General features: G+C 42.8%; 1 protein-coding gene across 1 annotated transcript in view; it reads right to left on the reverse strand.

The window, feature by feature from the left end:
• Window positions 1-13,777, reverse strand: part of PRLR (prolactin receptor) — a 51,435-nt gene that overhangs the window by 26,979 nt on the left and 10,679 nt on the right. Inside the window, exons 2-5 of the mRNA XM_075588066.1 lie at window positions 10,708-10,835; window positions 5,691-5,823; window positions 3,114-3,283; window positions 270-430 (exon numbers count right to left, since the gene is read on the reverse strand). Of these exons, the coding sequence (XP_075444181.1) occupies window positions 270-430; window positions 3,114-3,283; window positions 5,691-5,823; window positions 10,708-10,786 (543 nt within the window). The 5' untranslated portion in view covers window positions 10,787-10,835. The remainder of the gene's footprint in view (window positions 1-269; window positions 431-3,113; window positions 3,284-5,690; window positions 5,824-10,707; window positions 10,836-13,777) is intronic.

The raw sequence follows: 13,777 nt of genomic DNA on the forward strand, positions 1-13,777 counted from the left end.
GAGCAGCTCAAATTCAATGTTTGGGAGCGTGCCCGTGACGTCACGTGAGCGGTTTGATCTCATTGGCTGAGCCGCGCACGTGACCTGTCCGTCGTGACACACGAATCTGAAGATTTTGGCTCACCAAAAAAAAAAAAATCGGTCGCGATGTCGCGCTCGGGCATGCGCACTCTTTGGCCATGTGCATTGCGTGACAGGCTTTTTTGTGCGCCGCGCGCGCCATCGCTCTCACTATGGTCGCAGGCTAAGATTAAGTGGTCCTCGCTTACCTCCCATTCCTGCTTTTTCTCTTCTTTCACTCGCACTTCATACTTGAGTGTTAACCAACCAGATTTGACATCAGCCATTGCAGGCGGAAGCCACTTCACTAGTATACTAGGGTACTTTGCATCAACAGCGAGCGACACATTGATAGGAGGATATGGTTGAACTAAAAGAAACAGATACATTGTTTAGCACTTTGTTCTAAGTCCCCAGTCCCACTTGGTTTCAAAAACACTTCTGTTTGAGAAATGTCCTTCTCCTTGCTCATGGTGATCACATGCCCACGTGAGACATCCTCCAGTAGTTTTCCATTTCGGGAACATATTGATGTATTTATTTTTCTCATTTAGCATTAATAATCCTGAGAAAAGCCGTGTGTATTGCGCATGAGGTATTACTTGGTTTTCAGCTGTTCACAATTACATTTATAAGCGCACAATTTGAAAAGCACTTACACATATTCCTACACGACAGAAACAAGAGCAAATATTTCCAATTTACGGAAAATCTAATAAATGTTCCTAGTTGGAAAATTACATTTAAATGTCATTTATAACATAGTTATGCCACTTTTCTTTTAAAGGACACAGTGGCTATTTGCCTTGTATACAGGAATTGCCAAAAAAAAATGGAAAGCAGTTATCCCCGTAACACATTGCAACAGTTTAACATTTGTTTCAATGTCAAGGATTTGCTTGATAGATTTGGCAGAGTAAAAATTCAGACTGAACAGCAGCACAAGTAATACTGTAGCACATATACTGATTCTGTTCGGAGCAAGATCGGCCTAATTTAAGGAATAATGCTGCAGAGATTCCAAAAGTAGCAGGAATTAGGAGTAACAAAGCCATACACAATGATGGCAATTCTCAAAAACACAAACACAAAAGCACCAACCACTGGAGAAGTTCGAGTCATCTAAATCAGGGTGCGCAAACAGGGTGGGGGGGCTGTGAGATTTTCTGGGGGGGGGGGGTGGGGAGTGGAGGGGGGCAGTTACAGAGGTTCTGAGCTCTCCCCCATGGCATTTCAATTAAATGCGGGGGGACCGAGCGAGTCCTCTGTAACTAACATTCTCTGGCTTCAAGCGATGCGTCGTCATGGTAACACACGGGGTGGCGTTGCCGAGCAGGGGGGGGGGGGGAGTCCGGGGAAGAGAGCAGGCAGGGGGAAGGCATTCAAGTGGGCCACAAGAAGTTTTGTTGAATAACACCGCTTAGTAAATATGGTTCACAATGGTCTTGCCTGGCAATTGTTGAGCATGCAATTTATATGAAGAAAAACATGATCATTGAAATTATTGTCTGCCAAGCAAACTGGATTTCACAAGCACCGAAGGTTAAAATAGGGGTACATGAGTTATTAAGTTACCAAGGTAAGGCAATTAAGTTGCATAAGTACATGCTTAAATAACATCTGTTCTCGCCAAGGACTGTAGGATGTGAAAGTTTTCTTGTTAAGTACATGGCATATTTCTGATGGTTACTGAAATTAAACATTGGCTCAAGGACACATTCTTCACCAGCGGAGGTTATGTTTCAAGAAGTCACATCCTCAACTGAAGCATGATGATGGGACACAATTAACCTATACAGTGCGGCAATACCAAGTGTCTATTGCAAGTGGTAATTTGCACAACCACGGAGTCCATCTACTGCATCACCCATATCAGATTCTCCAATACATCCAAACACGGACCAAAAATCGGAAGGGAGTTTCATTTATTTCATCTTTTTTTAAACAAACAGGTTGAAAAAAAGAAAAATTAGCTCCATCATGTTATGCATGCGGATGTACAATATTACAGCTAATGTTCTGTGTTTAGCACTTGGACTCCAAGTCAAACCCCACAATGTTAATTATAATTGTATTTATATTGTAATCTTTTGTAAGCAAGAACCTACTTTGGTATGGAAGTAGATCAGCATTACATGACTATACGATATAAATGTCATCTTAACGTATCAGCATAGGAGATATTTTTCTTGGTCATTACTATACATAACTGCATTTTACACTTATAACAAAACTTTATTTTTTTTTATAGCAGGATCAGCACTCAATCTTTCATACAGAATAATGTACTGTCCTTAATTCAGTCCAAAGAAATAGATGCTGGTTGTGCTATTTTATAGAAGGAATTGCCTCTTGTCCCCTGATCACCAAAGTCAAATTAAAAATGATCAAAGAACACAATTATAATATGCATCAATACATTGTGACATGTGTGAGCAATGTATTCTTTGATCATTTGGAGTTGTACACCCGTCCCCTGCCCCAACTACAGTACCGACCGACAAATACTGTATGCAGGCAAGAAGCACTTCAGTTTGAGCAGTGCTCTAACTATACACAATACTACTCCTTGCCAAATACGTCCCGGGGGGGGGGGGGGGGGGAGGGGGCGGAGGTAGGTAGGTAATGTCCCTACAAGATGTCTATAGAATAGAGACGGGTGACTCCCTGGAGTGCCACATTCCTTGCATTCTCCTGCCTTAAACAGATCATGTGTCTCTGTTGCTGGAGACAGATTTGCTATGAGACTGTGTAACACCAAGCGCGTCCCCAATCTATCCGGGTATATATGTCTCAAGATATCCTTCTGTACATGCTGTACGGACAGGGTTATGACAAAATATATGTAACTGAAAGGGCGACTCTGCGTGTCGAGTTCAATCTACACGGGCTTCTTCCACTGTTACAAAAGAACAGTCACCAGTGGATGCTGAAACAAACTCCTCGCTTGCCAGGAGCCAGCAACACACTACAAAGCAGAGTTGTTAGGCCAAATGACAACAACAAAAGGAGTGTATTTTCTGCAGCACGTTGAGTTTTTAGAGGTTACCTACCTATGTTGAAAGGATCTACATCTTGTACATCGGACACATTGCTGCCCAGGGCATTTGTTGCGTTGATGTAGATGTGATAAGAAATCCAAAACGAAGAATGTGTTTTATCAAAGAAACAAGAGTTTGGCCCCGAAGTTTGGTAGTCTGGACATTCATATACTGTTGGGTCTCTGGTGTGAGAAAAGTAAAGAAATTGAATTAAAAAAAAAAGGTCAAATGAATAATTTGCAAGACATTTCAAGTCATGGTCAAAAATGGGTTCCCTCTTGCCTTAATGCAGGGATGCGCAAACTGGGGGGTGCGGGATTTTTTTTGGGGGGGCAATTAAGTTCAATGTCGGGGGTCTGCACGAGGCCTCTGCAACCTTAACTTACCGGGATACAGTAGGCTTCTGCACGTGTCGCCATGGTGATGCCACGGGGTCATGTGACGTGTGCATCGCCATCGTAACGCTCGTCAAATGACGTTGCGGTGTCACGTGACATCACATGGGTCGCAGGAAAGGGGGAGTGTGAGTGCTGGGGCTGGCACACAGGGGGGGGGGGGGGCAGCTTAAAAACTTTGCGCACCCCTGCCTTAATGTACACTATGAATTTTATACTGAAGACAAGAAAACGTGAATAGCACATTATTGTGAAAGCTGGACATTGATTACTGGAGAGGTTAGCAAATAAAAATACCACTTGTGAGCACATTGACATGTCTCAGATAGGCCGGTAACCATGATGTTCACCATTCGCATACAGTGCTTCCACTGCAGCCAGGGATTTTGGGAAAGTTGTCTCACCTTTTGCTTCATATCCATTTTAACATGGACCCCTATAAGCATACGCCTGCCATATAACACAGCTTTTCAGCATAGCCTGGGTTAAATAAGTGCATATCCAGTAAACCTTCTCACAGATAGCTGTTTTGACCTTTTGGGTCTAATCAGTGTGAGAATGATTGATCCAAAAACGTTTAAGTATCAAGCACAATAAACCTTACACAGTGCATAAATATATTACAGAAATACTGCAAGTAAAGCAATGTATGACGTCTACAGACATTAAACTAACTGATAAGAATTATAGGTTGGTATCTGAATACTGTAAACAGTAGATTTTACACAGTGGTCTACCATTTTGTTCTTTAATTAGATTATCCAGATTAACATTTTAAGATTTTAAGACTAAGAGTACATTTTGTATGTGTGTATAAGTGTGTGTATACATACAGTATGTGTGGTTGTGTATACGCGTGTGTGTGTGTACAGTATAAATTTCAAATGCAGATCTGGGTTTGTGAGTACAAATACAGTATGTTTGATTCAAAAGCCATAAACGCCCTCCCAGTCTGATTTAGCATCGCCTTCAACCCCCAATATTTGCCATTCAGTAAAATAGGCTGGCAGCAGGTTTTCTCAGCCAGACTACCTGCTCAACTGCTGCGAGACAGAGATCGGACAGCCATTGAAAATGCATTGTCAGATTCTTAGACAACATTCACATACAACTACTGCCAAACTGCAATCAGTAACCTGTTTCAATTCTGCAGCTAACCTCTTCAAATTCATGTCATACACACTTCTGAAATCTGCCCAACGCAAATATCCTAGATTGGCTATTGGCTCATAGTTTATTGCCACTTCCTCAGATGAGGCACACCAGGAATGGTTAGATTAAATGTGAAATACAGTATCAATTTGAAGTAGTAATTGCTGCAATGAAAAAAACAATGGATTACAACCAAGCATCAGTTATACAAAGATTTGGTATTAAGTGTAAGCAGGCTCAAAAAAAGGAGAATAAAAAGGATGCTGAATGTTTAGATATCTTCAAAAAGAAGGAGTGGCTCTGTAAGTAAAGATACTGACTGGCACGGAGAGTTTGAAGCAGGGGAGCCTGGTTCAATTCCCGGTGTCGGTTCCTTGTGACCTTGTGCAAGTCACTTTATCTCCCTGTGCCTCAGGCACCAAACACATAGATTGTAAGCTCCATGGGGCAGGGACTGTGTGTGCAAAATGTCTCTGTAAAGCGCTACGTAAAAAAAAACTAGCAGCGCTATACAAAAACATGCTATTATTATTATTAAAAAGAGAGAGTATATACAGTAAACAAAGTCACGATATTCCACATGTAGAGGGCACTTAATCCTATGTCAGTACATGGGTCAAGAAGGAATTCCAAGCTTGCACAGCGTGACATGTTGACAGGTTATGTCAAACAGCCAGTAGGAACCAGTAACCAAACTGTTAAGGTAATGGCTGTTGTATCATTTTGCAAAAAGAATATGACACAAAGGATTGTGTGCTCTGCTAATGAGTGTGTGTTTATCGCATCCATAGGTTATCTTATAATATAGTGTATATCTTTTAAACTTGTGCCTTTATTATACTTCTTTTAGAAGAACCCATATGTTTAAATAGATTAGAAACTCTCTCACTGGAAGGTCAGCGATCGAGCCATTAACTGTTTAAAGGAGCACAAAGAAACGCACTACCATTTTAATGGGACACACAAGGTAAGTTAGCATCTTTTCGTCAGCTACTGAACCTACAGAAGGGCGACTGCCGATAGAAACCAAAACGCACGTTACCTTTCTTTCCTATACAGCAGGCTGTGGTTAGTGGGAAGCCCTCCATCAGAACCTGGTTCCCACCAGCAAGAAAAGGTTTCTTTCTCGTAAGAACGGCACTTCTTATATTCTGGTTTGCCAGGTGGAGATTGTGCTGTGGGCGACAGTAACCGAGATACTTAACATTCATGTAGACTCCGCATGATCAATAGAACTTGGGACAATTTTAGACATCTTGCATATTTTCCTAAAATCCTACATTTTTGCTGATGCAACAGCTACAGAGTCGTCAGCAGTATTTGCCTTCCTTGGACTACATATCAATCTGTAATCAACACCATGTAAAAACGAGAGGTACAGTATAACCTTTACGTCCTCTTATTGTTAAATGTGCCTAGGTATTGCATGATTCCCCAACTATCACCCACTTGCTTCACAAGCTGCTGTCATAAGAAAAGCAGAGCACTGTTCTCTAGTCCAACACACTTTATGCTATGACAATAACTTAAAACTTGGCATGTTTTTTAGTTCCTTGGAAGATAAAACGGTGTGTACTCACAGGGCTTGGTACAAAATAAATATAGTGTATCAAGTTAGACGCCCTGTTCATTACGAGGGCTGGCACGCCTTTATGATGGGAAGGTGTTGCTATTTTTCCTTATTTCCTAGAGGGAGATGGAGTGGTGAAGGTGGTCATAACAGAAGTAGGACCTTTGCTCCCCCACTCTGTATCCCATCAGTGGGGGCCGGGTTGTGACAGCGGGATCGCTACCCCGAGCGATCTTGTGATCACAACTCCGGTAGACCCGAGTGCCGTCGGTCTTCCAGCAGTGATGGGATTAAATTGGTGGATTCATTAAGTTCACGGAGCATGCAGGCAACTGGCCATTTGGGAATACGTGAAAACCCCGCTTTTCTGTTCAAGGTTTATAAGGGATTATTGTTTTTGATGTAAGGGAAGTTTGCTGAATATTTTTTCGGCCTCAGTTCTGATGGAATATTTGTTTTCTGGATACACTAGTACAATTCTCTATTTTTGGTTTCAGTAAACCGGCATGTTTTTGCAAGTGGCTTCCCATCAAGTTTCAAAATCACCTACAAATGTCTCTTTCTAACCTCCAAGTCTCTCCCACTCATCTGCTCCTCCCTACATATGAGCTTTGATCTCTCGCTATGCCCCTTCTCTTCTCACGTGCTCTGCTCATAACCGTATAAAATCATCTGTAGGACATCAGCAAGTAAATGAAATAAATATGCCAAGTCAAACAAACTACCGCTCATATTTTCAGCGACTCCTCTAATTTGTCATATTCTGGCTGTATCGGACTCACACCCTGTGTCATAATATGAATACAGCTCCTTTTGAGTTGCAGACGGCAAATTTCTGCAGGTCTCAATGGCAGAAAGGCGTTAAACAAAGAATATATCATTGTTCTTGTGTTTATGTTAGTGCACAAAGAAACTAAAGAAATAATCATTTGACCCCTAAAATCAAATTATAATGTCATTGTCTGGCACATGCAGCATAAAGTGAAGGTTTCAAATGAGGTCTCTGCAACATTGTTTGAAATCACAGTGTTTGAATGTGCAGGAGCAGCGTTTTCCCTATATTTCAGTTTGGGGGACCAAACGTCCTGGTTTATCCGGACAGTCCCGGATTTTCATTAAATGTCCCAGCAATTGTTTTTGAAATCATGCAAATGTCCCGCATTTATAGTTTTTTCATATTTGGACAAGCTTAAAACCGTAAAAATAGACACTGCATGTTTTGATGCGATCGATCATATCAAAGGGTAAATATTTTAAGTACACTAGTATACTCTAATTACCGATAGCAAGATGCAGTGCTCGACAAATCCACTCGCCCCCTTGCCTGGGTGAGTGGATTTTGTGAGCAGGCGAGGCAGTACAAGATGATCTACATGTCAGCAGGGGGCGTTAAATGGCAAAAGGCGGGCGGCAGGAGAGCGAGTATCCATATTCATGTGAAAAGCAGCAAGAGAAACGCTGGCTGCCTGACCTGGAAGTCTTCAGTAACTTTACTGAAGAATTCCGGGTTGGGCAGCTAGCTTTTCTCCTGCTTTTCACATGGATATGGTCTCTCACTCTCCTGCTGACGGCGCCACCACCGCTGCTTGCCTTTCACCATCTAACACCTCCTGCTGACATGCAGATCGTGCACCTAAGCCAGCCAAGTAAGGGGGGGGGGGGGGTGATATAGGGATAGTTAACAGAATTACGAGGCAAAAAAGGGTTTGTGTTGGCGAGCCCTGGCTATATGCAATACTACAGTAATGCACTGCAGTGCTGCGAGCTGTGTGCATGCGCGCTGTGTGCCACCTCGTGATATTCCAAGACGTAAGAATGATTTATTAATATAAAACCAAACAGTCATTTTTCTACACAATTTGTGTAATATGTTAGCAAAAACGAAAAAACAAACAAAACAATAATACAGCATAAATGGGGACGCTATTAGGCAAATACCAATATAATATTTATTTTTAAGTGATGTAATTTGTTTTATAAAATAATTTTTTATTGTGTCCCGGTTTCTACTTTTGAAAGAGATATTAATCCGCAGCACACTCAATAGAAAAAAGTTATTTAATCTCAATAAATCATCAGGCAATCACCAAAACACAAGGTCTATTCTCAAGCTGTGTGTGTGTGTGTGTGTGTGTGTGTGTGTGTGTGTGTGTGTGTGTGTGTGTGTGTGTGTGTGTGTGTGTGTGTGTGTGTGTGTGTGTGTGTGTGTGTATATATATATATATATATATGTATATGTATATATGTATATGAAAAAAAAAAAATACAATCTACACATGGACAAGTGATTTGGAAGGGGATTTGACTTTGTAAATGGTTACTATAGAAACAAAAAGTGTGTTACATTATAATACCTTAAAATGTCTTTCAGGGTGTTTAAAAAAAAATGCTACTGATTTCTTTAAAAAACAAACACTTGTACTGTAGGATAGTGCTTGAACTGCAGCTTTAAGGGTTTCCCCTTATCTGCAGATTAATAGCTCATCTGCAGGATGACATTTGATAGTGCAGTGAATTAAACCGGTTTGGAAACCGGTTTGGGAACTGGTGGAATACATGCAGACAGTAATAATTGTTCTCTCTCTGCTTCCGGTGTTAAATGGATCCACACAATACCATTTTTAATATACAATTTAGCACACTTATCTGCCAAATTTGACCAATGCCACAATCATTCTCAAAAATGTTGTTACTAACACAAATATGCGTTCAATGTATTTGTGTTGCTGAAAGTCAATTCTTAATCATTTATGGGACACATTGGTGCTCAGGATTATACAATTTCACAACATTTTGGCAATAAGACAGCACAGGGCGATGTAAACACTAGGTGACCTCTGAGTTGGCAGTGGAGGAGTGAGGCTGATGACAGCGGGACTCGTGGGAGCAGAGGAGAGGATGGCGGGGGAGGAGAGGATGGCGGGGGAGGGGAGGAGGGTGAAGACCTCGCCCCAGCAGTCTGACCTGGAAGTGCAGGGCCGGTCCTAGTGACAACTTTCTGTGCGAGGGAAGACCTCAGCAGCCAGGTGTGGGGGGTGGGGGGGAAGAAAGGATATAGGGGTGGAGGATAAGGAGGGAGAGAGAGAGAATTGGGGGTAGAGAGAGAGAATGCTGGGGAGGGAAAGAGACAGAATGGCGGGGGGGGGGGAAGAGAGAATGGAGGGGGAGAGAATGGGGGGGGGGAGATAATGGGGGGGGGAGAGAATGGGGGGGAGAGAGAATGGGGGAGAGAGAATGGGGGAGAGAGAGAATGAATGGGGGGGAGAGAGAATGGGGGAGGGGAGAGAGAGAATGGGGAAGAGAGAGAATGGGGGAGGGGAGAGAGAGAATGGGGGGAGAGAGAGAATGGGGGGGAGCAAGAGAATGAGTGGGGGGGAGAGAGAGAATGAATGGGGGGAGAGAGAATGGGGGAGAGAGAATGGGGGGGGGAGAGAGAGAATGGGGTGGAGAGAGAGAATATGGGGGAGAGAGAGAATGGGGGGGGGGAGAGAGATTGTGGGGGAGAGAGAGAATGGGGGGAGAGAGAGAGAATGGGGGGAGAGAGAGAATTTGTGGAGAGAGACAATGAGGGAGGAGAGAGAGAGAATGGGGGGAGGGAGAGAGAGAATGGGGGGAGGTATAGAGAGAGAATGGGGGGAGGTGGAGAGAGAGAATGAGGGAGGAGAGAGAGAATGGGAGGAGGGAGAGAGAGAATGGGGGGAGGTATAGAGAGAGAATGGGGGAGGTAGAGAGAGAGAATGGGGGGGAGAGAGAGAATGTGGGGGGGGAGAGAGAATGTGGGGGGAGAGAGAATGTGTGGGGAGAGAGAGAATGTGTGGGGAGAGAGAGAATGTGGGGGGAGAGAGAGAATGTGGGGGGAGAGAGAGAATGTGGGGGGAGAGAGAGAATGTGGGGGGAGAGAGAGAATGGGGGGAGAGAGAATGGGGGGGGAGAGAGAGAATGGGGGTAGGTAGAGAGCTAGAATGGGAAGGGGGGTGGAGAGAGACAGAATGGTGGGGGTGGAGAGAGACAGAATGGTGGGGGTGGAGAGAGACAGAATGGTGGGGGTGGAGAGAGACAGAATGGTGGGGGTGGAGAGAGACAGAATGGTGGGGGTGGAGAGAGACAGAATGGTGGGGGTGGAGAGAGACAGAATGGTGGGGAGGTAGAGCGAGAAAATGGGGAGAGAGAAAGAGAATGTGGGGGAGAGAGAAAGAGAATGTGGGGGGAGAGATAGAATGGGGGGAGAGATAGAATGGGGGGAGAGATAGAATGGGGGGAGAGATAGAATGGGGGTGGAGATAGAATGGGGGTGGAGGGAGAGAATGGTGGGGAGTATATAGAGAATGGAGCGGGAGAGAATGGGGTTATATCATTTAAAAAAAAGCTCAATTTTGGGGGAGGGGAGTGAGGGGGTGGGGTCGCAAGGCTAAAGGTTTGCCTAGGGCAACAAGTACCCTTGCACTGGCCCTGAGAGAGCAGACATTACGTTGAGACACATCTTGCTTACCATTCAGAGACCTTGTGTTGACCAAAATAAGCAAAATGAAGATGAGGGGCGAGGTTGGGAGTATCAGTTCCTGCTTCATGCTGACCCCTTTTCCCCAACCCAACAGGAAACGGAGGATCAAAGGTTCACTGAAAAATAAAGACATGTGTATTGGGATACGCACAAAACGCTTACTTTATAAACACTAGAATGACCAATTATCCGCCAAGTGCTGAAGCAGGGATATCCTGAAAACCTGACCTGTTGGTGGCCCTTGAGGACTGGAGTTGGCCACCCCCGGCTCTAGTACTGAAGAGGTTAACGCATCAAGCCGCGATGATTGAAATGTAACGTCATTCCTTTTTCCGTTTAACCTCGTCAGTGCTAAAGGGATCGTGGACATCCCCCGGGCCTCCTCGATGCGCTGCAAATATTCTCATTTCTGACAAAACACCCGGTCGGCGTTCAAATCCGAGATGCAGAAAGTACACTGTCATTTTTGCAACTTTCCCTTTTCAATAACAATTAACTTGCCCTTTAAAATATAGCGGACAGAAAGAATTTAAAAAAGAAAAGAAAAAAGGAAGCTCTATCCGTAAACTTTCCCAAGCATGATGGGTTGGGGCTGGAAGGCGCATCTTGCAGTCCACCATGTGGAAAAAATTATTAAGAAAATTGTACATCGTGCACAATTAGATGACCACATGCCCCCTCCTGCAGCCGGTTGACATACAGTAGTTATCAGTCAATAAACCGTTTATTTTTCAATCTTCTCCTAACTTTGACCAACGGTACATCTGGTGGTCATTTAGCTGGAGTATAGTTTGCAGTTACTTTGGATATGCCTTTGTGCCAGACGTTTGGAGAAAATAGCTCAATCGTTTTTTTGGGGGTCTACATAACCTCGAGTACAGTTGTTTTTCTTTAACAATGTGTGTTTGGAAAATAACGTTTTCAACAGTATACAAGGAAATAATATAGGGAAGGGGTCAGGGTACAGAAACAAACATAGGGAGTGTCGGAAGGGTATTCGCAGGAATGCAAGGATCTCATATACTGTATACAGGTAGTCCTCGTTATCCAACGTTTCACTTTACAACGAATGGCAAATCCAACGCTTTACAATGCAACCCTATGGGCTGTTTTTCGACGCCTGAATGCGTTATCCAACGCTCACCACCACTGATTAACATGGGACTCACTTTACAGCGGTTTCACTATCCAACGCTACTCCCAGAACGGATTCCGTTGGATAACCGAGGACCGCCTGTAGTTTGAAAAGTAAACCCTCACTACACAAAAAGTTCTTCAGAACATTGTCTTACATCCAATTTATTTATACAATGTTTCTTTTATAATTCACCCCGAGAACAAAACCCTGCAACATACTTTTAATGAATAATAATAATGATGTATGTATACGTAAATATATACAGTACCGTAGGTACATTGTGATACACATGTTTTTAAATGTTTATATTATAAAAGCAAGTAAAGAAACATAGCATTACAGCCCAACAGGTTTCAGGTTTTACAATACTTATTTTGCAGCATGCTGTGTAAGTGAATTAGAGATGGTCAGGCGATGCAGGAATAGCGGTGGCGAAAAAATATTAGCGCTGTGCCTATATTAGTTGTGTGCATCTGACTTGATTCAGAGTTAGGTGCTACAGCATCTGATCTAAAATGATGTGAGTGAGGTCTTAAAGGTACAATCCCTGCAATATCCTAAATGTGTGTGTGTTTTTTTTTAAATAAATCAGTTCTGTAGTATTATATAATACTTACTACTTTTTTTGTTTTTTTAAATCCAACTCTTCATGCCATTTTTAAGGAGTTTTTATTTACTGAGCACCCTTTTATTTCTATAGCAGATGTTAGCACACCTCCCCAGCAGTGCAAGATCTTTACAACACTTTCCTGTTTGTGATCATTTGATGCCAATGTTCCCAGCAGTCTGAGCTGCAAACCGTAACAATAGATAATGTTACCTCAGTAATATAAGGATACATTGCAGCTGCTGACTGAAGGATTGATTGAAACTGACAGGCGCCCATTTAGTGAACCCCGGGAAGCAGGATCTTTGCTGATCGATCCCGGGAGAGTGAATCGATCGGCAGCTTTGGTAATTAATTTTCAATAAAGGTAATCAATAGCTGCAAACATTAAAATATTAATAATTTTGTTTTAAAGCACCGCTCATACTGCATCTAAGATTGAGCAAGTGTCCATGCACAATGCTAACATTTCTGTGTGTAACATTAAATCGTTCGATGAGTTCTCTTCTCCTGCCAGACTATCTTGCAAAGCAATCAGTTCATCAATATCCCTGCAGAGATTCATGTGCTCTCGTAACGTGGAACGACTTGCACAGGGTTCACATAAGCACACTATTCACATGCCTTTCCTTAATTAAGAACAGTCGTTACATTGGGTGCAAATTAATGCTACTTAATAGGCGCACCCCTATATCTAATCTAACAAAATTTGCCATAGACACGCTTTCACTTCGCCAGCGCTATTGGATTTTCAGACCCCGACGCAGCGCGCGCTTTACGCAGATTTCTTAGCAATTCTAAATTGATTGCAGATTTCCACAAACACAATGTTTCCTATACTGTGTATTTCAGATTTCAGCCGTTCTCTTGAAATAAATATTTCAATTTCTAAGCTATGCATTGAAAAGTACATACAGTAGCTGCAGAAGACGTCATGTGTGCAGGTACATTAATCAAATAGGGTCTTTAATATCACTTTCCCTGTTAATCACAATCTGTCACCTACACCACTTTTTGATTCTGGGTTCAGAGAAGTAAACCCGTTAATTCGGCAATCCGAACGACACTTAAAAAATCAGCAAAGATCCTGCTTCTGAGGGTTCACTAAATGGCCGCCTTTCAGTTTCAATCAATCCTTCAGTCAGTGTAACTCAGCAGCTACATTATATTCCTATATTACAAAGGTACCATTATCTATTGTTACAGTTTGCAGCTCAAACTGCTGGGAACATTTGCAACAAATGATCCCAAACAGGAAAGTGTTGCAAAGATCTTGCACTCCTGAGAAAGTGTTAAAACCGCCGGCTATAGAA

This window comes from Ascaphus truei, chromosome 1, assembly GCF_040206685.1.
Source record: "Ascaphus truei isolate aAscTru1 chromosome 1, aAscTru1.hap1, whole genome shotgun sequence".
NCBI classification, from domain to species: domain Eukaryota; kingdom Metazoa; phylum Chordata; class Amphibia; order Anura; family Ascaphidae; genus Ascaphus; species Ascaphus truei.